The sequence below is a fragment of the Fulmarus glacialis genome, unplaced genomic scaffold (assembly GCF_000690835.1).
Source record: "Fulmarus glacialis isolate BGI_N327 unplaced genomic scaffold, ASM69083v1 scaffold14705, whole genome shotgun sequence".
Taxonomy (NCBI): domain Eukaryota; kingdom Metazoa; phylum Chordata; class Aves; order Procellariiformes; family Procellariidae; genus Fulmarus; species Fulmarus glacialis.
The window spans coordinates 638-27,007 of NW_009213754.1; the positions used below are offsets into that span (position 1 = coordinate 638).

At 41.4% G+C, this 26,370-nt stretch overlaps 1 protein-coding gene across 1 annotated transcript in view; it reads right to left on the bottom strand.

The window, feature by feature from the left end:
- Positions 1-4,447: 4,447 nt before the first annotated feature.
- The window catches only part of ZBTB46 (zinc finger and BTB domain containing 46), a 46,065-nt gene continuing 24,142 nt past the window's right edge, over positions 4,448-26,370 (bottom strand). Inside the window, exons 3-5 of the mRNA XM_009578295.1 lie at positions 24,534-24,815; positions 10,199-10,374; positions 4,448-4,834 (exon numbers count right to left, since the gene is read on the bottom strand). Of these exons, the coding sequence (XP_009576590.1) occupies positions 4,448-4,834; positions 10,199-10,374; positions 24,534-24,815 (845 nt within the window). The remainder of the gene's footprint in view (positions 4,835-10,198; positions 10,375-24,533; positions 24,816-26,370) is intronic.

The following is a 26,370-nucleotide window of genomic DNA, read 5'->3' on the forward strand; positions in this document are numbered from 1 at the left end:
GAAAAATAAATATATATGAAAGCATACACACAGCACTCTTACTACGCGGAACTAAAAAAAAAAGGGCAGAAATTCAAAACAATATAGAATCTAAAAAATAAAAAGAACCATTAAGTATGGCTTTCTTAGGAGTTGCACATGTCACAGAATGAGCTAAGATAAGATTATCTTTCATAATATTGCAAAAAATTCCAGTTTTTGCATTATTTTCATGGAGTTTCTTTCCTAAAGGGCGATGTGCAAAATGGGAAGCACGGAGGCGGGGGGTGCCCGGGGGGGCTCAGCCCCAGCGGAATCGGCCCCCTCGGGGGCAGGAACCCAGCCCCGCTGCGGGTCATCGATCCCGCAACACACCGAACGCCAAAGCAACGCCGCTTCTGCGCCGGAGAAGCGGAGTGTTTAAAGGCATGAGTCGAGAGGAGAAATCAAACGGGACCTAACGCTAGAGCGGGTTTCCGTTCGTACAAAAAACATTCCTTTTGTAGTCCAAACCGCTGACTTTTGATTAAAAAAAAACAGAAAAAAAAAAAAGAAAAAAGGACAGTCACTTTGCCCACCTTCATTAGATGCAAACTCCCCTCTCACCGCTGCACAAAATCACTCTGTAGCTGCCAGGCTTTAGGGTGACCTTAAAACACACAAAACTGGGTAATTTATGATTTTTCAATAAAATTTTTGGAAGTAACAAGTTGACAGGCGGCCACGCAAGAACCTCATTTGTCTTCATGGTTTAAGACGCTCCAAATGCAATACCGGACCGAGGCCCACCTCGTGCGTGACGCAGCGCGTTCCTCGGGGACGTCTTCTGGAGGCAGGGGCAGGACGGTGCCGTCCGCGCCCCGCTCCGCCTGAGACGGTCGCAACGCATGGCTTGAAACGCTCTTTGTACTCCTGGCACACTTTCGTATTTAAAAAAAAAATGAGGATAATGAAGAAATCCAGGGAGGAACATTTACAAGTATGTATGAATACTTAAAAAAAATCAGTCGCAAGTTATTGAGACCAAGTGTATCAATTTTTTACCTGTAAGGGAGTTATTTTTTTTGAAACTAAATCTGTGTGTATATATATATACACATATATATACACACACACACATATATATATTTAGAAAAAATTAAAAAAAGGGAACCTCAGTGAAGTATACAAAGCCCTGAAGGGAAATACAAAGACAAGATGCTAGAGGTTACTTGAGCTAGTGTTGGCTAGAACAGGCAGAATTATTGGTTTTTTGTTTAAATCTCGAAGAGCAGAAGTTTGCATAGGCAGCAGATCCGAGATGCACCCGGAGAGGAGTCCGAGAGGTCCGGTCGCGCGGAGCAACTGACGAAGTTTTATAAAGTGTCAGCATTAAAAAAGCCCAAATTCCTTTTTCGAACCCAAGCCTCACAAAGTGCCCGCTGGAGCAGGGAAGTTAAAAGACTAATTCCTGCATTTCCAAATCTGCACACCTCCTTCAAAACAAAGCACTTAAAATATACATCAGGTGTTAGAAGGGTTTTATTTGGTATATATAGTGTATGTTAGTAATATAGAAGCATGTGCTAGATTATAACGGTAACATTGTGAAAGTTAGCTTTTACGTGGATTTTTCCGTTTTTCTCTCCTTTTTTTGATTTGTTTTTTGCATCCTCAGCTCAAAGAGCTTCGAAGTGGCACTACTAGGAAACACTTCTGAAAGCCACCTGGCTTACTGCCCACCCTTTAAAAAAAAGGAAAGAAAAGGAAAAAAAAAAAAAAAAAAGTATTTCCAAAGGAATTGCAAAGTAAAGCTAAGCACCCCATAACTCCGATTACAAAAATCGAGTCACCCAAGGGCGAAGGCAGGGAGGAGTGAGGAAGAGGAGGACTCGGACCAACATCTCCCGCTCCTCCTCGGAAGGTACAACAGCAGATGCACACACCGGCGTCGGAGTAGATGGGCGAGACGGAATGTCACAGAAACCGAGGGGTTTTGAACGGTTTGGGGTTTAAAATATTTTTAAATAGATTTTACATATAAAAAGCAAAGCTACAGATATCTTTTAAGTACTGTATGTATTTGTCTACATATAACAGGTGAGGCTGCAAGTTCAGGACCTCAGACACCCCCTCCCCTCCCCTCCATATTTACAGGATAAATGACAATAAATACAGAGCCCGCACTCCGAGAGGCAAAAGTCAGGGTAACGAAGCAGCGACCTCGCTCTGGGACCCCCCCCAGCCGCTGCGACTGCTGGAAAAAAAGTATACAAAGGTCCAATTGTAAAATACTGGGTTTGTTTACGTCTTTTTAAATATGGTAGGAGGGCTTCACAAGAAGCTAAAATGCGAAATTAGATTTTTGCAGTTTAATAAAAATGTTTCTGCACGACCCTACCGCTCTATTCTTTAAGTATTTAAAGAAGAGGGTTATCACTCTCACTGGCTAAAACAACAAGTCGCACTTAACCCCTTCAATCCTAAGGACCAGCAGCAGCAGAGACGGTGCTCGCGTAGCCTCACTGAGCCAAACAGAGGATTTTAGGAAAGACCTGTGTTTCCAAATCACCGACGTGCACTAAAACCGGCAGACCAGGAGCCTGGGAGCTGCTGGAGGCTCCCAGTGAGGGCGATCGTCAGCGTGAACCGGGATGACGCACGCAGAGAGGCGGCGGCGAACGTTTGCAAGGAACTGAGGAGCAGAGAAAGGAACCGAACGCCATAAACCCAGGATGCGACTGAAATGGGGGAATGAAGAAAGAACCGGCTACTGCAGGTGCCAGGATCAAGGCTCCCACTGCGCTCCACCAAATCCTGGCACCGAGTGGCTTAAATCCTTCAAGATTATTTGCTTTACTGGGGTTTATTGTACAATATACTTTTTGTTTCCTTTGCTGGGTGGAACCACGCTTTTCGTTAAGGACCACCAGACCTGCAAGAACGCTCTCCACCCTGCAGGGATCGCCTGTCCCACCACGGGAGGAAAATAGCACCTTTAGTCATTTGGCTTTCCGGTAACGGGTTGTCTTTTGTGGCAGGGTTTCAGATACCGTGGGCACGGGCATCGTATAAAATTGCAAAAAAAAAGTTGGGTTTTTCAGTTTTTTTTTTTTTTTTTATTTAAAAAAGCACCAGAAGCAAAGAGGCGAAGGGTAAAACAAGCTGCTTCTCAGGAACAAGACACTTCCAACGCGCTTTGTTGCTGTTGTCATTTAGGTGTAGCTGGAAGAAGGCAACAGTGGCCGATACGATCAAGGAGAATCCAACTGCCTGGAGCAGCCCCACAGAGTCTGTTAGGAGACGCTGGGAGAACCCTGGTTCTTATTTTTAAAAAAAGGGTTTATTTGAAAATTTACATGGAACCAGTGCAGCTAAAACGGAAGGTTTTCGTCATGAATTAAGTAGGCGTTACACCTACCAATGATGAATGAAATTTTTTAGCTTGGCAAGGAAGAACAACGTACCCAGGTGAAATCCTGGCCCCACCAAAGTCTATGGGATGGGAGCAGCAAGATTCCCACCCAGCAAGGTGATTTCCTCACCTTGGCTTCTTGTGTTTCCCCGTTCATCCTGCACTTTGCTAACTGCTTCGTTTTTGCTATGGTTTGCATATATTTATGAAAAAGGCAGCTGAGCAAAGGGAGAAAAGTGAAGATATTTGCAGAGAAGAACGACAGGTAGAGAATTACCTGTGTCCTTTATAGCAAAGGGTGCTTCTGGAAGCACCAACACACATTTCAGTGACTGCGGATAACCAAGGCTGGAAGATGGGACGTGGGTAAGACGCCAGTAGGTCCAAGAAACGTCATAATCTTTCTTTTTTTGATGGTGATTCTTTTGGAAGCTAAGAATCTAAGATAGGAATTCGTAAGGCTGTAATCCGACTTGCCTTTTGATCGATTTGGCTTCATAAAAAATAATAAAAACTCTCTTTAAATAACTTTGCAAAAGGCCTGCATCCATCAAGGGAAGCCCTCCAACACATACAACAACTTGCTTTCACAACGTCAGCTTGTAATTCCACTGCTGCTGGGATTTTAGCACACAGACAAGGTGTTAAAAAAAAACCAACCACCACCAAAAAAAAAAAACCTGCTTCGGACACAAATCTCCCCGGTGCTCAGTTCAGGGTGGGAAGGGTAGGAGGACTCATGCTTCACCCAGCCTCCCCATCGCGCAGCGCTCGCACCTGCAGAAACTCCACCTCACGTGCATGCAACCTGGCTGGCTCGGCCGGAGGGGCGGCCGCGGTCGGGGCTGTTCATGAAGGGAGAAGGGGGAAGGCGAAGTCAGTCGTGTCGCTGGAAGCGACATTGCTAAGACAGTATCTGAGTGGAACAGAGAAGGACTTGTTTAGAAAACACAAGAGTTATTTTGCACACATGGACGACAACAAGGCTACTTAGTTTTTCCAACATACTCCTTCCTCCCCCACCCTCCCTCCCCCTACAAACAACAGAGCGAAACAAAAACCAAAAAAAAATCCCTAAGAAATCCAGGTAAAATCCTTGTCGTTCTCCCCAGAGTTGTCCTGCTCCTGTGGAGAGTCGACATCTTTGTCATCATCTAAAATCACATCATCTTGTGACATTCCCACATCATCCTTCCACTTGATGTCATCGTCGTCTCCCATCTCCTCGTCTCCTTCCACTTTGATGTCATCTGGGTCTTCCATGTACTGGCCTTCCCCCGGGTAGCACTCGTCTGGAGACCCTTCTCCCCCGTTGTGGTCCAGGTGACCGGCTATGCCTCGACCAGAGCAATCGGCACAAACTCCGTGGCGGCGAGAGCCGTGCTTAATCCCCACGCTGGCCGCAGACATGAACACTCGGTTGCACACTTTGCAGACGTATTTTTTGTCTTTGCTGTGGACCTGGAAAAGGAGAACGATCAGAAAGGTTAACGCCAATGGAGACAGACCGAGAGCTGCAGGGAAGGACGCGCTCCCCTGTCCTTCTGCAAAGGCAAAACCGCTGCAGCCCACGACTGCAGCCTGAGATCGTCACGGGCTTTCATCGCTGAACTTAAACCCACCATGCTCAATTCAACCCTGTAATGGTGTCACACAATGGAAAATCCTTTTGAGACTGCCTTTTGATCATCAAACTAGTAGTTTTGAGAGAAACTTATCACTTAATTTGTTTCTCCCTTTTTCTTTTTGTTTTTTTTTATGGGGTGCAATAGTTGCATGACACTGTCACCACAAGGAAAATCTTAAAAAGGAAAAAAACCCACCAGCCCCAAGCACCAGTTCTCTGCAGACCAGAGTAGAACAACTCACAGTCAGACCGGTGTTAACATCACGCTCATTTTGCCGTCTCGCTCCTGATCCCACTGCTGCCAAGAACCAAGGAGCAGGAGCCCCGTTAATGCATCCTGTATCTCTAAAAAAATCCAGCCAAATGCACTTCTAGCCTTATTTCTGACAACTCTGGTGCCTGAAAAATGGTTTGTCACAAATGTTTCTGTTCTATAAATCATGCTGCATTTTATGTCCGAGAATAACAGGCATACAAAGCTATCACACTTACAGAGTAAGCGGTAAGTGGGAAAATGCTCTGCAGGATACTAGAAATCGCTTCAGGATTCAAACTTCAGTACACAATGAGCAAAATTACATACTTTGAGAAGCACAAAACCACCTAATCAAAGGTGACATCTGTTGCTGGCTGCTTTTGCCATATGGAAGGCAAGGAGCTTGCTCAAAACGTTCACCTACTCCTCTCCCAAAGGAAACGGCCAACCAGTGCAGCGAGAACTCCTGAATTCCACCACGAGGAGCCTCATCAGGTACTTTCCTTTTTACATATATATCTATATATACATAAAAAATACATACATACATTCATTTTATCTATATATAGAAAATAGTTTCAGGTGGAAGGGACCTACAACAATCACCTAGTCCAACTGACTGACTACTTCAGGGATGACCAATATATATTATACATCTATATTTTTTCTTTTTTTTATGTATGTATATTATTCTTCATTTTTTTATATATTAACGCCACACCGGGACAGCCCAGGAGCTTGCCTTGGCCAGTGCCCTGTCGCTGGTGCTGATCATCAGGAGACACAAGCAGTGTAGAAGCAGAGGAGGATCCACCTTGTACTACGCTGTTCAGGGAACCAGTGATTTGGGCTTGTCCCGAGCAAGCCGTTTCATCAGCTACCAGAGCCTCCGGGCATGTATCGCCAGTGCCTAATCCTTTTTTTAACTCATTCATTCTTTTCATGCTCACAACAGCCTGTAGGAAAGGTTTTGCTGGTTAAACACACCTTGCATGGAAAAGTCTTTCCTTTTATTTTAAACCAGCTGCCTGGCGAGGCCAGGTCCCCGCTCCTGCCCCAGCCCGGGATCACCTGCACTCGCAATTGGATTCTCCATAACCCTGTGCTCATTGCTCATCCGCAACACCCAGCCGAGCTAAAGGCATTTGGGAAGAGGACAAATTGACCCATCTTACCCCCTCAGCCCTCACTACCACAGGACGCTGGCTCAGGCTTTGTACTGCAGCGGTCCCAGCCGCGCTCAAAGCCTGCGAGCTCTTCTGATGTGCTCTGGCTTCAGGTTCTCCTTGCTCTGAGCTAGTCCCCATGATGTATTCTTCACTACATCAAGCTAAGTCATTGTAATTTTTTTTTTTTAAACTACGTGTAAGGTTTTTTAAAAGCAGTTGGACAGGGCTGGTCAAAGCCATTTAACAGGCTCAATAGGTATCACTCGTTTTTAACTGTTAGAAGAATGATTTTCAGGCATCAAAAGCTGAATAGGACTACAGAAGGTGGTCAAGGGTGCAGAATACGGGCTAAAAGAGCCATACAAAAAAGAAATTATAAAAGAGGGACTAAAATGATGTGTAATTGAAATATCTGTTAAAAATCTGATCACTTCTCTCCCTCTTTTCCAACACTGACAGTTCTGTCAGCATATTCGAAGTGAACCATATTACTGGATGCAGCTGAGCAGAAATTAGTCTTATTTCCCTTATCGCCAAATTGGTAAGTATTAAACACAGAAACAGTGTTTGGCCCTCAGTATCTGAAAATGCCATTAGAAAGACCATATTCTAACTGACTAAATACCAATATTCCAAGGGAGAGAGGGGAAAACGCTATGCTGACAACATCCTAAATTTCTGAAAAAATTTAAAAAAAAAAAAAAAGGGGGAAATTTCTCAGAAATAAAATGATGGAGGCAACCAGCTGGCACGACAAGGTGTTCCCTGCTATAAAACTAGCAACAGAGCTTGAAATCTGTGCGCTTGCAGCAGGACTAAGCTCACTGCTTGGATCTGCCTCCTGAACACCAGAACCCCAACACCCCAAGGACATCTTGGGGAGCAGGCAGTCCCCCGAGCAGATGGCTGGGCACTCATCCGAATGGGCACAGACGCGTGGAAGGAAGCGGTAGTAGATGGTGGGGTTTTGAACACCATAGCAACTCGTCACGTAAGCCCCTTGATCATCCCGGTGCAAGGGGCCGGGGCTAACCGCCCGCCCGCTGCAGGCACCGCCGGCATCTGCTGCAAGTGGACAACTGGCTTCCAGCTGACCGGGCAGCAGCTCCTCCCAGGAAAAGGCACACGCTTTTGCAACAGCAGCAGGGACGGAGCAAGCTGCATAGGCGGTGTAATGTCTGCAATAATAACCAAGCTCACTACAGACTTAAAAAAAAAAAATTAAAAACCCCACAATTTTTAAAAAGTTACTGCAAGGAAATAGAAGCTCAGTATGCAAACAAAACTGCTCTTCCCCACCTAAATTTATCCTGCCAGTTCTAAGCACTTAGCAGTCACTTGTGATGCTGCGACAGACCAGGTAAGAAAGTTCAGTACGTATGGAGACAAGTCACTTCAAACTAGAACCAAGAAACTTTTGGTTAAGGTTTTTTTCAAGCTGAAAACCTTGAGGGTATTACAGAGGTAGCGCTTCCTTCTGGACACAGCCCGGTCACTGCAACGGGGCGAGAAACCTCGGTTTATGCTCTGCCACCACACGGAAGCATCACTTGAGATGCAAAGATTTTAGAAAGAAAAACTTTTTTGTTTACTTTAATATTCCCATTCAAAGAAAACAAGCGTTTCTATACAATTTACATTTTATATAAAGACTATAAAAATAGGCTTTTTAATTTGAGCTAAACAAAGATAGTCCCTTTTGTCTTTTGTCTTATCAGTTGAGGAACTGAGAGAAACATGGGTTTTGGTGTGTTAAACCTACTTCCTTTTCCTACACATTATTTTTATAACACGTATTTTTATTTGACACACACCAGCATTCATCTTTACAGATTTACCTGAGTTGGCAATTAAGCCCCAAAACGTCACAGGCACCGGAAATAAGACGACAAGACAAGCAAAGCATACGAATCCAGCAGTTAATCTTGCCACAAGCACTTCAGACAGCCTGCACGGCTGCTTTTGTAAATAAAGATCGCGGTGTCATTTGCATATAAGAAAATACCCCTTTTTGTAGCTTCATTTCAAAAGAAACTTCAGATAAATAATGAAACTGGAATTTTTCTGGGGCCTTACTTGCAACAGTACCAAAAAAACTCACAAATCCCTGTCCTTTTTTCTTTAGTGCATACATTCCAAGATACCTCCGAGTCACTTATGGCTCTTTGGAAACGAAAACAAATCGGTATTGTCAGGGTTGCACTTTTTTCAGGAACTGGCACTAAAAACTTGTCATCCAGCTGGTACTTTCTATATTAGCTTCATTCCTGACATAAAAGAAGTCATACAGAGATTCAGACAGACATATATCCTCTCCTGGATGTGTTCACAAATAGCTGATTTCATCTCCCTGGGTGTATAATAGAACTTGAACTTCAGACTCAACAGAACCAAGTCACTCACCTAGAATGATTCCAACAGCAAAAACTGAAATTAATTTACAGATCACTTCAGTTTCACTCCTGGAGGGTATAATGCATTTTCCTGCCTTCCCCGCAGTATGTAAAGGTATGCTGATTCTCGTTAGTATAGAAATTTATAGAGCAAGAAAAGGAACTGCAAATTTTGTTACACTTGAACCAAGTTGCATTACTGCTATTAAACTGCCTTTGAAGGAAGGTACGGAAGTGGACGCACGCGCTTGCAGGACTGGGATGAGGACACTGAAGTTCTTTGTGGCTTTTTGAGAATTACAACCAGGAAAATGTTAATTACTCTAACCACACCTCCACCAGAAAGATATTCTTTACATTCAAAATTTATTAGAGAATATAAATACGATATGTATGGATAATATAAATATGGAAAAAATTATTTAAATGACCTCAACAAATCAATGCTTAGACACTGGAACTGTCAACACTCTTGTGATTTTTTTTTTTTTTTTTTTTTAATATCTCACTGTATTAGAACCTCACAGCTATCATCCCCAGTATTTAAAAAGAATTCAGGTTTTCTCTACAAGCTTAATTAAAGGGGCACCGGAACTTGCTGGCGTGCATTACTGAAATAATTATGTAGAAACTATTTGTTCTTCCACAATATCATCTCTATACCAAGCTTTGAGAAACTGCTTTAAGATGGCAAATTAATTCTCCCCTGAAAATAAGCCAAGTCTGACTTAAAATTTTGTTTCTGAAGAAGTTGTGAAAAGCCAGACGATGGCACCAGCCAGCCTCCTAATCGGTTTTGAGCAGCCGTCTTCAATAAGGCGTAACGTTATTTTCGATAACTAAGCCTTGCCAGACCAGACTAGCTTTGCCTCGAATTCTTCTTGCTGAGCGACTTACTTTAAAACTTTCTGCACCGAGTCATTCAACCTATTAAAAACCCCTTCCTTTTCCATCCTGAAGACAGCATTAGCCATTCCACCTCCCGTCCCTGCCGCCCAGGCTCCCCCGGCAGTCAGGGTTGCACGGGAAGGAGAAGGCTGCACGGGAGGGCGAGGATGGGTCGGCGGGGCTGGCTCAGCCCAGGCAGATCCGACTGCATCGAGGTGCAAGTCGGGAGCCCTGCGGCTGAGCTAGGAGAGCTGGCGGAGGTTAGCTCCGGGTGAACAGGCAGCAAAACACGGGGACAAAAAGATACTGGAGAAGTCTTCAGGAGCCCCAGAGGGGAAAACAAAATACAGACCTAAGCCAGATGAAGCTCATCTTATCTTTAACCTGAACAAATCGGCTGTTAAAACAAAATACAGACCTAAACCAGATGAAGCTCCTCTTATCTTTAACCTGAACAAATCGGCTGTTTCCACCCAACGCCTGCCCTCTTACCAAGGTGTGCCGCTTCATGTGCTCCCGGCGGGTGAACTTCTTCCCACAGATCTCGCAGGGATAGGGTCTTTCTCCCGTGTGGGATCGCATGTGTCTCTTCAGGATGCACTGGTGCATGGCTGAAAAACTGCAGTACGGGCACTTGAACTTCTTCCTGATGACTGTGAACTCGTTGACTGTAAGAGAGCAAGCAAAACAGGCGGATTACTTTCAGAATGTCTCAAAACAGTCAGTCTTCTTGTTTAGTATTTCACTGTTAAATTAGTTCACTATGAAATCACACTCTTACCATCTTAACCATCTACAATTTTTTAAAATTTTTATACTGTATTATTGCACTTACATTATTAAAGCTAAGAACTTCAAGTACCTTCATCAGAGAAGCTTTTGAACAAGCCAATACACAAACATTTAGCAACAGTCTGTAACACACGTTGCCTAACGCTTGCTAAATGGCAGATAAAGAGGGCTGACAATCTGCTATAACTCTGATTTATTATAATGAATTATCCTAAATATCAAGATCTAAAATTCTAACACTATTATTTGTGGAAGAAGTAGCTAGCCGTGAACAGAAGACCACAAACGTAACACCCCGACAGCGCCATGCGCTTTAGTTTTATTTACGGGGCGATGCAAGAACAAGATCGCACACTCCAGGAGTGTTCCAAAGAAGGTGCAGAGACTAAAGTTTACCCAGAAGAAATGGGGCAGTTACGACAAACATACGCTACATTATCCCACTCACCTAGTATTACCATTGCGGCACGGACACAGAAATATAAAGGGAAGCATAATGTTGAATTACAGCATGACCCTTGCAAGCCTCCTTACAGGACAACTGTATATAGCCCTTGATGGACTCTTTTTTCTGTCCCCTCCCCCCCATCGTATTTTGCTGAACGAGAAAAGGGATGAATTCTTTGAAATCATTCTGACATTGTTGATTCCTTCCTTCTTGTCATCTCCTTAGCAGCGCACTGAAAGCAGACCCAGGGGACGCGTACAGTATTGACAGCCCAAGGGTCTAATTTGCCAGAAGAATGCACATGGCAGCTGTGTTGGTATTTCCTCCTCCAAACAAAGTGAAAGCGCAATATGCAAAATACAGCAGGTGAAAACAGAGTATTTGCTATTCCCTGAAGGCATCCACCCACTGCAAGTTTGGAAGCGACTGTCCACATAGATGCAATTTTAAATCTCCACCTTCTAATAATTCTATTGCTTTCCATTAGTATGTTAATTTTCACCCACTTTTCTCCTAATTATTGTAATTTCTCAAAGCAATATATTGTTTACATAACAACGAAGGGGGGAAAAAAGAACACAAGTTCTAGTTAATCACCTTAAGTACGCTACCGTGCATGTAAATGGCTCTTGGTAAATGCAAACAGTCTATGTAGGAGAGCTAAGGGAATAAGGGAAGTATCAGACCTACTGTATGGTTTCTAACATACTGAGTATTTTGCAGTATTTTTAGATGCTTATTGAAATGTTATCTCCTACAAATGCCCTACTAGTGAACGCACACTGCACGCTCTCCGTGCCCTGGGAATTACTCTGTACACTGAAAAACAGCTACTCAAAAACGGCCTTTTTTAAGAAAGTCAGTAGGCCCATGTACTCAGTGTTGTTTACTTTGATGCCCCATTTGTGGGCTTCTTTCTCCTTTTGTGTTTAAAATTTACTTTGTCTTGTATTTGCAATACAGATAAAACAATCTGAAAAGTAATACATTTGTCACTCATGTAAAAGTGCGAACTACACGATGCTATTAAGAGACATCTTTAAACAGCGTAACACCACCCTTCATAATCAGAACAAACATTTCGACACAAGCTCATCTTAGAAAAGTACTCTAAAAAGTTTTTTATTGTTCTAATGCAGACCAAAAGCATGGTTCAAGATCTTAAAAGTTGCCATGATATGAATTTTGTCTTTGCATTTGTTTTGACTATTTAGGATTAAACATATCCTCCACACAGGTAACTTTGTGGAAAAAATACTAGCAGTTTGAATTGGATCAATATATTCTTTTCTCATGCTCCTCACTCGCTGCTTTGGGCTGCTCACCAACTGTGGTGGTCCATCCTACAGCTGCTTTTTTTTTTGGTGGTTTGGTGTTTTTTTCCCAGCACATTTGTAAAGCTGTCACAAGAATTTTCTAGCCCAAGGCGGGGAGCGGGGGGGAAGGGCCTACTCACCACTCACCTGGGCCACGGCTGCAATACTGACAACAGGGAAAGTGAACGCTAAGAATATTTTATTCACCCGTTCGCTGCGATCAGGCAGAATTTTGAAGGGCTGGTTTCAAGTGACTATGGACACGTGCCCTTGCACTGCTTCGGGAACCTCCCCGAGGAGACAGTTCAACGTGGCCCGGTGCCCAGAGCCTTGGGCAAGCTCTTCTCCGTAACCTAACAACTCGGCTGCGCCGCACAGCCCTTCTCCTACCCCACGCCTGACTTCTGATTTACGGTAATTTTTTTTTTTTTTTAAAAACAAATAGAATATGAAAACTCTTTCTCTTTTATATTACAGGAAAAGTATTTTTTGCTTTATTTTCTCCTTTGGATTTGACACCCCCTTGTCTATACAATCAGAGGCAAGGAGCCCACTTTCTTCTACAGGAACGTCTTAAGCAAGTATCAATTTTATGATACAAAGCTATTTATGATAAATACATTTCTGGTTTGATCTTGTAACGGCTCAATTATTAGCAATAGGCCACACAAACACTTATGTTCCCCAGGATCACTATAAACCTATTACCATGGAGTCTAGACAAGGTAAGCAAGCTGTAAGCTGATCAAGGGAAGGCAGGAGGGGACATGTAACCCTCCCTCCTCCAGTCCAAGGCCATGTCCAGTACTGAGCAACACAAACATGCCACATGTGCAGACCACAGCGAGCAGGACGAGCTGCTCAGCAAGTCAGGTTTAACCACCTCACTCTGGAAAAAATTGAGATGGAAATACTCACAGTAACCAGATACCAAGATTATGAAGCAAAAGTGCTTTAGAGAAGAGAATACCACAAAATCCCTTATCTCCTACATCGCCAGATTGTACCTGATCCCATCATTTCCTAAACGACTAGATACCTCCTCTCATTTACTGTCCGTACCTGTCCCTTCACTTTATGGCCGAGGTACTGTAGAAGCTGAAAAGGCAACTCCAAACCTTAGGTGCACACCCTGCACCATTGGCACGCTACTTTCACACACAAATAGCCATCTACACTTCTATGTTTCCAACACATAAATGTATTCCCAACAACATATTCGTAACACTTTCTGATTTCAAAATCCCTCATGCTTACTTTTGCCTGTATTCAGCTTAAATCACTCGAGAATAACATTTTCAGCTTCTAGTATGCTTACATTTAAAAATAGTCACAGAAAAGTTTTTGCAGTTCTAGTTTTATTGAAAACTATTTTTTCACCAAATAGCCATATATTTAGTTCTTGTATCTATAAAAGTAAACACCTGAAAAATAACAACATTGTTAGAAAAATAACTATTGCAGAGTTAACATTTTCACAGTACTGTTAAATATATGCACTCACAAGTACATATATTTAATGAACAACATACCAACTTTGGTATGAGTATAATCTTTTGTCTAAATGACAGTATTTTATTGAGCTTACGTATAGCAGCATTAAGGTCCTAAGAAATATCATCTTTAACAAGATCATCAAGACCATTAACAGTGGTGCCATAGATAACTAGCTACTGGACACAACTATAGGAAGAATAGCACCAAGAAATGGAGAACATAATACAAACAGTGCCACAGTGAAAGTCTACATATTTAACTTCACTAAAATATTTACAGAAGATGTGCATTTTTAAAACCAACACAATAATGCTTGGAAAAAAGCCTTTGGTATTGTCCTCTCAAGTCACTTGACTTATTTCACTGAGGTTGTTAAATGAAATAGGCTCCTACATCCCTGACTTGAGAGAAGAAAAAGCACTAGTGATATGCTGCCTGATAGAGCTACTTTGTATTAACTCTGTAAACCGATATGTAGTTAATAATGACTGAAATACTACACTCATTTGGTTATTACGAAGAATTCACAAACTTTAAGAGAATTCTTGTCCACTTAATCCTCCTTATATTTAAGGTTACAAATAGCAAGGTGCAATTTAACTGTCAAACTTACACTTCCCATCATCTTCTCATGCCATTTTCTAACACAAAAATCCTGCTTTTAAAAAGTTTTCTACACAAACTCTGTAAGCCTCTGCTATGTTATACCCTATGGTTCTAACATTTTAAAAAACCTACTCCTGATCCTGAAGGGAAACACTGGAAATTCTCAGAGCTGAAGTCAGGAAGCACTCCGATGTACAGGCCAAGTAAAATACTACTTAAACCTCTATTAGAGAGAATGAGTTGACCTGACTACAGAAAAATAGTTCCATGTTGAATTAAATTCTCAAATATGAGAAAAATGAACAAACGTGGAACGTCCTTAATTATTATCATGTGAACGAAGCCTTTTAAAATTCGCTGAAATTACTTTTGCTGGCATCTTACTTTTCCGATTCAGACAAGTTCTACCATGCTGCTCCCAAATTTCCAGATAAAACTCATTTTGGTCACAACTTTCTCTTCTGGCTCAGCTTTCTCCTTCCTCACTTGCTGGTTATTTAAGAACAAAATAAATTACGAGGCAATTAAACTGACATCTGTAACAAGGGAAGCTGACAGACTATAAACTATACACATTCACAGACAGCCGTGATCCACAATGCCAAAGATGTCAATGGGAACAAGAGTGAAAAAAATGAACGTGACTTTGCAAAAAAAAAGTAAAATAAAAAAAAAATGATTGAAGTATGGTGTATACACTGATTATAAAGGAACATATTCTCAACTCTGACTGCACCCCGTTCAAACGAAGAGTAAGAACTAAGCCAAGCAGGGAAGCTCTGGCCTCCCGACCCTCAGAAGCCCAGCCCTGATGCGGCACGGAGCCGTCTCCCCGAAGCTCTGACTCACAGCAGGAGCGCTGCACCAGAATATACCTGTTCCCTCTCTACGCGAGCAAGGGCAGCAGGAACCGATGATCTCTCTCGTCTAGCTTTCTGCAGAAAACAGCTTTGCAAGAAACTCTCCACTGGAGAGCTCCACGCTGCTCAAGTCCACTTCTTGCATGACCAAATAGGTCTCATTTCTGTCTCCCTGAGATGTAACGATATTACGAGAAAGAACTTTTCTGAAGAACTCTAAAGATCATTTGTAGAAGTTGCTTTCATCTCCTCAGCTGTTTCTCTCGCACATTAAGGAAAGCAACCCTGCAACGCTAAAGCTCAAGCTGCTGACAAGCTGTGTTGTACACAGCGCAGCTGGAAAGCACTACACTTAATTATGCTACTTTTGTTTAACAGTTACTATAAACTGGTTTTGCATGTAAATATATAGCAAGAGACACAGAAATATTTCATCTTTTAAAAAAATAAATGAATTTCATATAACGAAATAGGAATTACAGCAAGACTTCTACCCATTACTGATTTTGTATGTGCACCCTAGGTTACAGTTAGATCTTGTATGTTCTATCTTCTCCTCTACATTCAGTTCGGCTAACTTAATTATATAAAACAAACAAGACAGAAAATTTACAGAATTCCTGAAAGCCACAGCCATACTCCAGTATATTTTAGAGAGTCCTAAAAATACCCAAACATAATATCAATAAAATATATAAGCCTTGCAACAACTTTCAAGCCCAAATAATATACCCTGTTGCACATACGAACAAGCAGCATGTTTTTCTCCTTTAAATGACATAGAAAACCAGACTCATAAACAGCTCACAGGACTGAGCAACGCAGTGCTTTCACAGCTCCTAATCTCAAGCTGAAAAACCCTGAAATGCCCGAATTGTCTAATGGACAGTGCACTAGACCAGAACTCAGAAGACTGAATTCTATTACTAATTCTATGGCTAACACACTCAACAAGCTGAGGTATGTTGTTTTCCCAGGGAATACAAGGAAAACATCACCATTTCTTTTATAAAGCACTTTGAGATCTACTGAAAAAAAAAAAGTTTAAGGTAGTATAAGCACACAGTATGATCACACCAATAGGACAGCCAAAGTGCCCATTATATGGACTGACAAAAGTTATCTTGGTGCAAAAATTGCACCGTGGCTGCAGTTACACAGTATCTGGAACCAGCACATTATCAACCTGACCAGCTTTGGGGAGTTACTCTATTGTATTACATCTGTGGTATGTTTATTTGCAGCACGAGAACAATGGAACAACTTGCTTTTCCTAGTTTAAGTGTCTCATATACGCAACAGTAGCTACGCATCCTCAGGATCCTCGTTTTGTCCTACACTGTCCAAAAGCTCGCACCCGCCCAGCTGGGCAGAGCCCAGGTAACACGCTTTCACATGGTTAGAGAGGTTCTTCTGTGTGCCGAAGCCCTTGCCACAGAAGAGACACACAAAAGTACGCTCGTTCGAGTGCACAGACATAAGATGCCGGTTTAAGTCTGTCTTGTCTCGAAACAGCTTGGCACAGTTAGGACACTGCATCTTCTTACAGTTGAAGTGGATGGTCTTTTCATGCCGATCCATGTTTGATTTCAGAGTGAAGCTCGCGGGGCATTTGGAGCACTGGAAGCGGGCGAGCTGGCCAGGAGGCACGATGTCAGCAAGGCCAGGCTGGCAGCAGTCAACCAAGTTGAAGGGGAGAAGCATGGAGAAAGCATGCTCGTGGATGTGCTCCTTCAGCTCTTCAGCACACTGGAAAACCCTCCTGCAGAAACCACAGGTCAGGCTCTTGACTAGGGCTGAATCCAGGAACAGGCCATCAGTGGTTACGTCCAAGTCTTCAGATCTCGGGAAACTCGTATCTAAAATAGAAACACACATACACACATACAAATCAGTTCTTCTGGTATAAAATAACGATAGTTTAGAAAAGTATTTTTCTCTCTACTTACCTGAATCAGAGTTATCAAACTGCCAAAGTGCTAAAAATCCATCGTAAGTGGCCTGCAAATGAAAAGCATACTTAAGTTAAGGCAAGCATTTACAAGAACACATCTTCGTAGTTAGTGCTCAGACTCCCATCTTATCATTGCCGTCGGCTCACCATTTGACTCAGCAACCCTATTCGTCTTTACAAAGATTTCACTGTCAAAGCGGCTAAGTTAACTGGGCCATATTTTGTAAGATTTGGTGTTTAAAGACAGTAATCAACACACCTATTTAGGTCCCGGGTAACTACTCAGTTTTCAGTCTCGCTAAGCATCTGTAGCTCCCACTCAGGCCAATGGGAAAGAAACACTGAATAGAAAATGTCTAGCAGATACAACAGCACTGGAAAATTTTCCCTTGGCCCTACATAGCTACTTTTTCTTTCCACATGGAAAAGCCCATAGAAAACAAACACCTTCTGGGTAGTTCCCTTTATGTAATGCTCTCTGGCATTGCTGATCCGAATTATAAATAAAAGCTGATTTTTTTTCATAAAGCATTTGCAATATGCCAGCGTGCAGCAGATGGCAACCCTCTATGAGGCAGAGGCATGATGCAGCCTGGGCAGGTCTGCTGGAGACCGGGCAAGCAGCTACCAGCCGTTCTTACCAGCTCACTTTCCTCTAAGGTGACTGCAAAGGAAAATCTGCGTTTCCACCCGTTTGTTTAATGGAATTAAAGCCTCATTCAAAACTGTTAAGAATAAGAAATGCCGCAGAAAGCTATGGATTGTATGTCAAACTCCTGACTCCTGTAATACAGAAAGCCAGCCTGCTTCTATCCGAATTTAGACAGTTACAAAAAACCCAAATGCAAAACACCAAAAGTGGGCAATGGATAGCTGGGGTCTCAACTATCTTTATGCCATTATTATATTCTTGTATGCCATGTTTTGCAAACAAAGGGATTTATAATAAAAAGGACATGTATAATTTAAAAAAAAAAGTTTTTTGAATGCAAGTTCTGTTGAGGTAAAGCAGAAAGTATAAAATTAGGGCACCAGCCCTGACCTCAACAGACTTCTGGTTTTAAAATAACCTATATTTAAAAAAAAAAAAAAAAAAAAAAAAAAAAGGCAAAAAAAAAAGCTAACAGATCAAAATACAAGGTATTACAGTCTTCCAAAGTACTCCTAACTGGGGAGAATTTGATTAAACAGATACCTTTGCATTTAAGTTTTTTTTGCATTTTTCCCCACGATCTTACCTGGGTTGAGGAAGGCACCTCTCCTTTTATCACGGTTTCTGGTGACATTTCACCAGAAGAGCAGGTCTCAGGGGGGCTCTGAGTGGCAAGGTGTGATGAAGGCAGCGGGGGAGATGGTGCTTCCACTTTGCCATCACATTCGCCCCTTGAACGATTCAAGTTGGTGCCAGGCCCTGGGGAACACAGGAAACGAATCTCACCCACGTGAACTAGCACCAGCTGGTGGTTTTAAAAACGGCCTTGCAAAGGCAGCGCACCAGCACTCGCAGCTTATCTTCTGTCAGTGGGAGGGAATGCAGCAGGACAGTGATGCCAGGCTTTTTTTTCTTTGTTTGTTTGCTTTTTTAAAACCAGCCTCCCCACCCAAAATGCCTCGTCTGTGCGCGATGTATGTACTGGAGTTATATCGCATGGCACGGTCACTAAAGAGTCCGTTGGGAGAAAGCAGCACAGTGCAGCACAAATGTCCAGAGCAATCGCATTTCTGAAAGACACCTCTTGGAGAAGCACCATTTCAAACACATACATTTCAATCTTTAAGTAACAAACACACAAACTTTATTCTGCTACTAACTTTCTTGAAAATGTATGTCAAAGCTTCAAATCTCAAGATTTGACCACGGCGTTTTATTTAATATAGTACTGTCAGTCCTTGATCTCAAAGTGCTTTACAAAAGATGGGAAAAAAATATTCCTTTCACTCTATAGCTAGCAAGCACAGAAGTTCAGATATTTGTACAAAACTATTCAATTATACCTGGCAGTCGTTACATTCTAAAAATCTACTGTAGTTAAAAAGGAAAACATGATCTGTCCGGCCGAAGCAGAATCGTACCCTCTTGCCTGTGCTGCAGCAACAGCCTAATGGTAAACAATATTCCAGAAACGGCACTGATAATCAATGACAAATCTACATACAAATAAAGGTGTGTAATCAAGATCGGCGTACGTTACAAGTTGTTAAACAAACTTTAACAAACACCTTGACTGAATATTGGAATGACATATTGAGAAGGTCATTATTTTTGAGAAGCAAGCAGGCGAAATCAGAAGCAAATATGGCATAAAAGTAAACAAATTCACATTTAAAGCACTCGATGCCCTAAAGGCTTTTTTATTTCTAACACAAAAGAGTCTGATTGAAACCTTTACGCATATAAAACCCACACTCTTTAATGCAGCTACAAATAACAAGTCAAAGTTTATACTACGTCCGAATACAATACACTGTGATCTGGGTCACAACAAAGCATTTGAGTGAAACCACACAAAGGCTTCTAAATGCGAACAATCCCAAACCTAACTTTTTATCAGCTATCAAAGGAAATTCTGCTCTTGTGCCACAAGCTGGATGTTTGATTTACCTTCCTCCGCTTTGATCGCAGATTGAAATCTTTCACAACTCAGTTAACTCTATTCAAGTGTGATAACAATACTTCAAGTTTTCATTCTGCTAGTGCTCATCTACTGCTGTTATAATTTAAAGGCAGGACAACAAAATGCTAAACCCCTGTAAATTCAAGATAGGAAAAAATGGGGAAAAAAGTGAGTTCATCAGTATTTCCCATTAGAAACTGTTACCAGGAACCCAGCTCTCCAGGTCCATAGCAGAATTCCTGCCTAGACATCCACACATTCCTTTTTTCCCTCTGAACATCCCAAGCTGATTCAAACTGCCCTGTTTACATTGAAGCTACACACTGTGACCACGGACAACTTGGAGGCATCTCTGGGCTGCACTTCCTTAAACAAACGGTATTTTAGCATACAGTAAAGATAAGCCAGGGGGTCTGGCTTGATTAGTTCTTTATTAGCCTTTACAGAATTATACAGGTTCCTAAGAAACTATGCATTTGTCAAAGCAAAAGTTAAGGCTAATGAACAAACAGTGAAATAGAGTAAGGAGAAACAATAAACTCAATCATCCAACATGAGCCACAAAGATGTACAACACAAAAAAGTACAAAGATGATTTTTAAAACAGTAATTAATATTTATTTGGTTTCAACAACTGCAAGTAACACGAGAAGAGAAACCCACATAAACAACCCATACTTTGTACATGAGAACGCAAACAGCACCTGAATTTATGTTTTGTCCCATTCTGACTAGTACTGTGAGAAACATTTTTCCCTCCTAAATTTGTATTGAAATGAATTTTAATGAAAAAGTATTTTAATTTCTAAATCAGAAATCAAAAGCGCTTCCCTTCAGTCAGCTTTGCGTACAGAAGATGATGCGCTGGTTTAGCAGTATTTGTATGAATATAGTATTCTCTGACAGTTGGACAGTAAACTATTGTGGAAAACAGAAAGGCAAAGATTATTATATCTCATTTAAAATTGCATCCATTCTCTCCTAAATCTTGGTTTACCATGTACAAAAATTCCACACCAAACTGAATACCTTTAACTCCCTCTTGGGAAAGTTGACCACTGTGTAAAATGTATTCCTTTAACATCCAGTGCAAGTATAAATTATTGGCTCCAATGAACCACTAACTAAAAATAACGTATTAGCTGGTTTGCCCAAAAGAAAAGGGCTCTGTGTACCATGTAATCACTTGGACAGCAAGCTTCATAGGAATTGCTTCTATAAACAGTTTCAGTTGCAACAGGGTAAACAGGAAAAGCCAAACTTAGACATATAAAAAAGCATGCAATGTACTATTCTGAAAATGTGGAAGAGTCGCCCTTTAAGGTAGTCAATCACCCCAAAATCTGAAAGTTTTCTGACCCTTTTTTTAAATGAGAAAACAAGGATGTAAACTAACAAACTCATTTTCTAACGAATATTAAAATTCTCATTCTCTTGATTATACTTGGCAAAACCAGCTAAAAATATTCAACTAAAGCCTTTGAGACTTTTAGAGATGTGGTGTAACCGTACTGAACAATGCTACCAAAGTTCAGTACCACGCATGAAATAAGACAAACATCATTAAACCAAGGAGCACAGTAGAACAGCACTGCTGAAGTTGGAAATCAGCAAAGAACAACCCATTTTTACAGACAAACCATGAAAACATATAAGACAAAGAAAACTGAACCTCTTATATTGTCTTCTCTGAAAGACATCCCCAACAACAAACTATGCAGGTTCAATAACTAATGGTACCCAAGACAACCTCAGTGTTATCCACGAATAACTGACACATACTTTCTTCTGCAAAACCTGCATGTTCTTTAGGTTTCTGACAAGCATATGAACGACATCAGTCTTGATCACACACCACGAACATCATAAATTCTCAGAGCCCTTCAGCTGCAGGTTATCTGACATCTGTGTTACCCAAATGGCAAGATATTTAAATTTTCCCTTCTGATTTTAAGTTAGTTTGAACTGGTTAATTTCAGAAATGCTGTACCTATGTTTGACTACATCATAGTGATACAACACCCCCCACACATCCCGGGCTGCGTTTTCCATCAGCAGAACGTTCAGTAATTTCACACTTCGTATGATCGTTACAATATACAATGAATTAAGAGAAAAGAACTTGGGGTAAAATGAAAACCTTGGGGTATCCTCTATTAAATTTTACAGTATGAACTATGTGGAAGAAAAATGAAAACTTGCAATGTATGCAGTAACTGGGAGAGTAATGTCCCCTTTAGAAACGGCTCATCAGAATTTTAAACGTGTATAATACACTCTTTGGATCTGTCCACCTCCATTAAGTTTTTTCCGCCAGAGAAGAAAAATAAACGTGAACGCTGCTCTCCGAGTCAGTTACTTACTGTAGTGCTTCATAAGAGAATATGAAGACAATCCAGCGACAGCAGTTAAGATTAAAAACACACTTCACATTTTTTAAACTCAAGAGAGATTGATCACTTAAAAATCTTTAAATTAGTGCGTTTCTTTTTCAAATCAGACAGATGAAAACTATGCTGGTTTTGGTTTTTTAAAAAAAAAAAAAAAAAAAATCTTTTTCACTGTGCTCCTGCCCACTCCCCCGCCTTTTTTTTTTTTAATATAACCCAGGACTTAAAATGACTCAACATCCTCAAATTGTGTTTGAAGAAAAATGTGAAAAACACCTACAAAGCTAGCACCAACCTAGACTGTGCTTTTAGATCTCCAGAATCTTCTCACCACTTGCTTTACTGTCATTTTATACATTGAAAATTCTCATTAAACTTGATGTCCTATTGTATTCAGTAATGGCCACTTAAAAGCAAGCGGGTCCTACATCAGAACATCTTTTTCAAGTGATTAAAATAAATCGATACCTGTGAATCTGAGTAAGACGAAAGAAAAGTATGTCCCTTAACTCCCTGCCTCTGTAAAAATCCTCCTGCCAGGCCATAGCCCCATCCACCTACTGGTGTGACAGCTACAGACCAAGCGAGCAGTCGTCTTTTTGTCTTATGCAATTCACTTTGCTTCCACAAAGATGAGATAATTGAAGCTTAGCTGAATGAAATTCAAGTAATAGTGAGAGGACTGGGAAACAGGGATCTCAAATACAGGCTGGAAGGACCTCCTGAGTCACCCCTCAATGAGCTCTCATTTACCCCCTTTTCTAAATCTATCAAGCTTTATTTTAAACCCAGTTGGTCTTCTGCCTACACCATGCCTGTTCCCGAACTCCGCTTCTCAGCTGGTTAGGCAATCTCTAATTTCTAGCCCAAATTTATGACTGCCTTATACTCATTTGTCTTTACGCCAAGTGGTCCTTCAGCTTTTAAGTAAAATCTAAAATCCTCCAACTAAGAGAAGGATGATGGATAGAGGGCAGCCCCATCATTATTCCACTTTATCATGACAGAAGATGAAACCGCTGATTTCACCTGTCACGAGCCATGGATCCGAACACGCGGTGCATAAATCACCCTCGCGGCTGTGCATCGATCTACGCTCCCACCCGTCCCGGTGCCAGCTGAGGGCACTCTTCCCATGGCACGCAAGCCCAGCGATTAAACCGCTGCACAGGATCTTTGCTATTTCATTGCAACGAAGGGATTTTCAACCCAGGAGCCTAGTTTGAACCATCTAAATCTGACTTAATTGGAGATCATTCAGTAAGCGAACTACCATGGAAGTAACAATAACATTGCATTAGCAATTCTCTCCCAAACACTAAAGCTGCAGAATAAGGTACAAAAACTTTTTTCCTCCAAATTTAGAACGATTTTTTAAAAAAATAATTCTACTGTTCAGACATGAGAAGCGAAAAGAGATACTAAGGCCGACATTACATTGTGCAGTTTCTTCCCTTTATCGTACAACCCAAGTGACCGTTAAAAGTTACGGTTTTTTGCCATCGAGGAAACTAAGAATAAGTATCTCAAGGGAACTTTTCATTCTATTTAATTGGTCAATTTTCTCAGTATAGGTTAAAATAAACCTTTTCTGCTGGAAACTAACATATAGTACTCAGAAAGCCACCGCTTGCTCTATTTTATGTCGCAAATGATATCCCCATCTTCCGAGAGTATTATTAAAATACAGCATTAATAATTTTTCTGTCTTTGTGCATTGGAGAATCAAACTACTTTATGATTTCAATGAAGAAAATACAAAAGTATGCTGAAAAATAAGCTGTCCACACATAATGGTACATATCAGCCGTCTCCAACAGATCAACAGTAGAAAAACATTCGTTTCCATGAGCGAGTATAACAAAACAATCAAGAGCTGCTCATTACTTAGAGAGAGGTCTAAAAGTAAACAGCAAGAAGTAAAGATCAGGCGATCTACAAAGTCACATCTGTTTCTACAGACACAGGAGCAACAGTCAAGCCTCCTTTCAACATTAGGCAATTTTGGATTCAAAACCTTTGCAGCTACTCCTTTTACCATAAGGACTCAAATACTTTGTATTTTGTTTGTAAGTACCATTTTGCAAACAAGTAAAAGAGAAATTTAAGGACAAGCACTACATAGACATACACTAAATATTTCCTTCCATGGCTTCAGCAGTTAACATTGAAGTTGGATCAATACCAGACACAGGTTTCCAAATTTTATGGAAAGTAGGATTAAGCAGGACTTAAAACTGGATATAAACATATCAGTAGCAATAAACAAGACAGTGACTTGTATTTTCTTTTCACTAAAGATTTCACTTAAGTTATCGATAAACAAAAAATATAAAAACACAAACTTACGAGAGAGAGAATGTGTGCCTTTGGGTAAGTACTCAAACAGCAGAGAACTATCCTCTCCCAGCATGTCGGCTTTCAGAGACAGCAAACTGTTCTTACTCATGAGAGCCGCGCGCAGGTTGGCGACGGTGGCAGCCTGGAGCGCATCCTCCTTCTCCGGAGTCAGGGGCTGAGAGATGTAGCTGGCTTCCCCGCTGATAAGGGCTTCGTCGACGTTTGCGTAGGGGTCCGATCGCTCCACTCTGCTGTCGGAGCTGCTGGGCTCTGTTACTGTCACATCAGCACCTGCGTGACGAAAGATGCTGTCAGAGACGCAAACAAATTCCTGAGACAAGGCACGCTGGCCACGCATGCCTGTCTAACCATGGGTCCAAATAACTGAGAACCAGGCACTTATCACCACCTATTTGGACCTTATCGTCACTTTTCACGTGAGAGTGTTGTTTCTCGCCCCCCTTCTGCCAAAAGTCCGAGGATGAACTTGGCCATTCAGAGGCTCGATGGAAAGTGCACCCACCCCAGAGCTGGGGGTTTCTGTTCTTCCAGCCCACCTGCACCCTTCACTTCTGCCCCATCCACGGGTCTTAACTTCAGTACCATGCACTAGGAAGGCAGGGCAGAGGGAGAGAGACGTGGACAACCTCCCCCATAACCAGTAACTGGAGAAAAATTTATTTATTTATTTATTTAAAACTAAGATTTCAGGATAGTCTGCTAGTACTGAAATTACGTTCAAATGTTTAAGTTCTAGTTTTTTCCATAATTTTACTCTGGTAGTCCAAATTTTCGTTCTTTCATTTCTTCCCCATGATGAAGGTTTTGAAAAATCCAGTAATAAACAGCCTACAATAGTGGACTGCCAATTAGTATAAATCCTTTGGGGTCACTTATCTGAAAAATACACAGTAAGCCGTGGTTCCCAGCATATATCACAGGGTAGGTTTCATACAGAAGTGATACAGTTAAAAGCAAAAACAAAGATGCAGATTAGCCACTTTACAACAGGTAGCTACAAAGAAGCTGTACAAAAATGTAATGGACTATTAGCAAAAACATCAATTAGTGAACCCAAACAAAAATGAAAATGCTGTGATAAGGTTAATTCCTCCCTGCAAAAACACCGTTTATTTTTGTATTTTCGGGGAGCTCTAGTTAAAGATTCTCTCTTGTTTGAACTTTGACTCTCTTATAGTCTTAAATAATTTATGTATTTTTACGTAAAGGAAAGTGACTCTTATACTCCTCTCTATTCTTCACACGAAACAAAAAAAATTATCTACAAAAAGGGCTGTTACCCATTTATAAAGTGTGTAAAACAAATTGCAATTACCCACTCCAGAATCTGCAGCAGCAGAACACTGCTGACACGCTCAAAACCCAGTCGAGTACCTGGCAAACAGGGCTAAAGCTTCCCAACAAACAGATGCCTTTGCAGCATTTCTACTATCAAGATGTAGAGGGAAAAAATCCAAATCCAAAGAGAAGGCATTGATAATGAGTGATCAGATGGAAAAAAAAGCTGTTTTGCAGATCCTAAACATTTTATTGCCTCCTTGTTCAAAACACATTTAAATCTACTTAACCAAGAGGCAACTATTACAGTTCAAAATCGTGGTACGACATGTACAAAATGAACACTCAGCTGCTCTGACAAATTCATCTTGCACTTCTCAGGGCAAGGAGTTCAGGTGTTGTCCACGTACACCACCACGATAAGCTTACTCCTGTACAGAAGGTTTCACAGCAGCAGAGCTTACGAGAAGGGAAGAGGAAGAGTGTGGCACACTAGCACTTGGTTGTAGCGATCAACAACTTCAAACCAGGGCAAGACATCAATCTG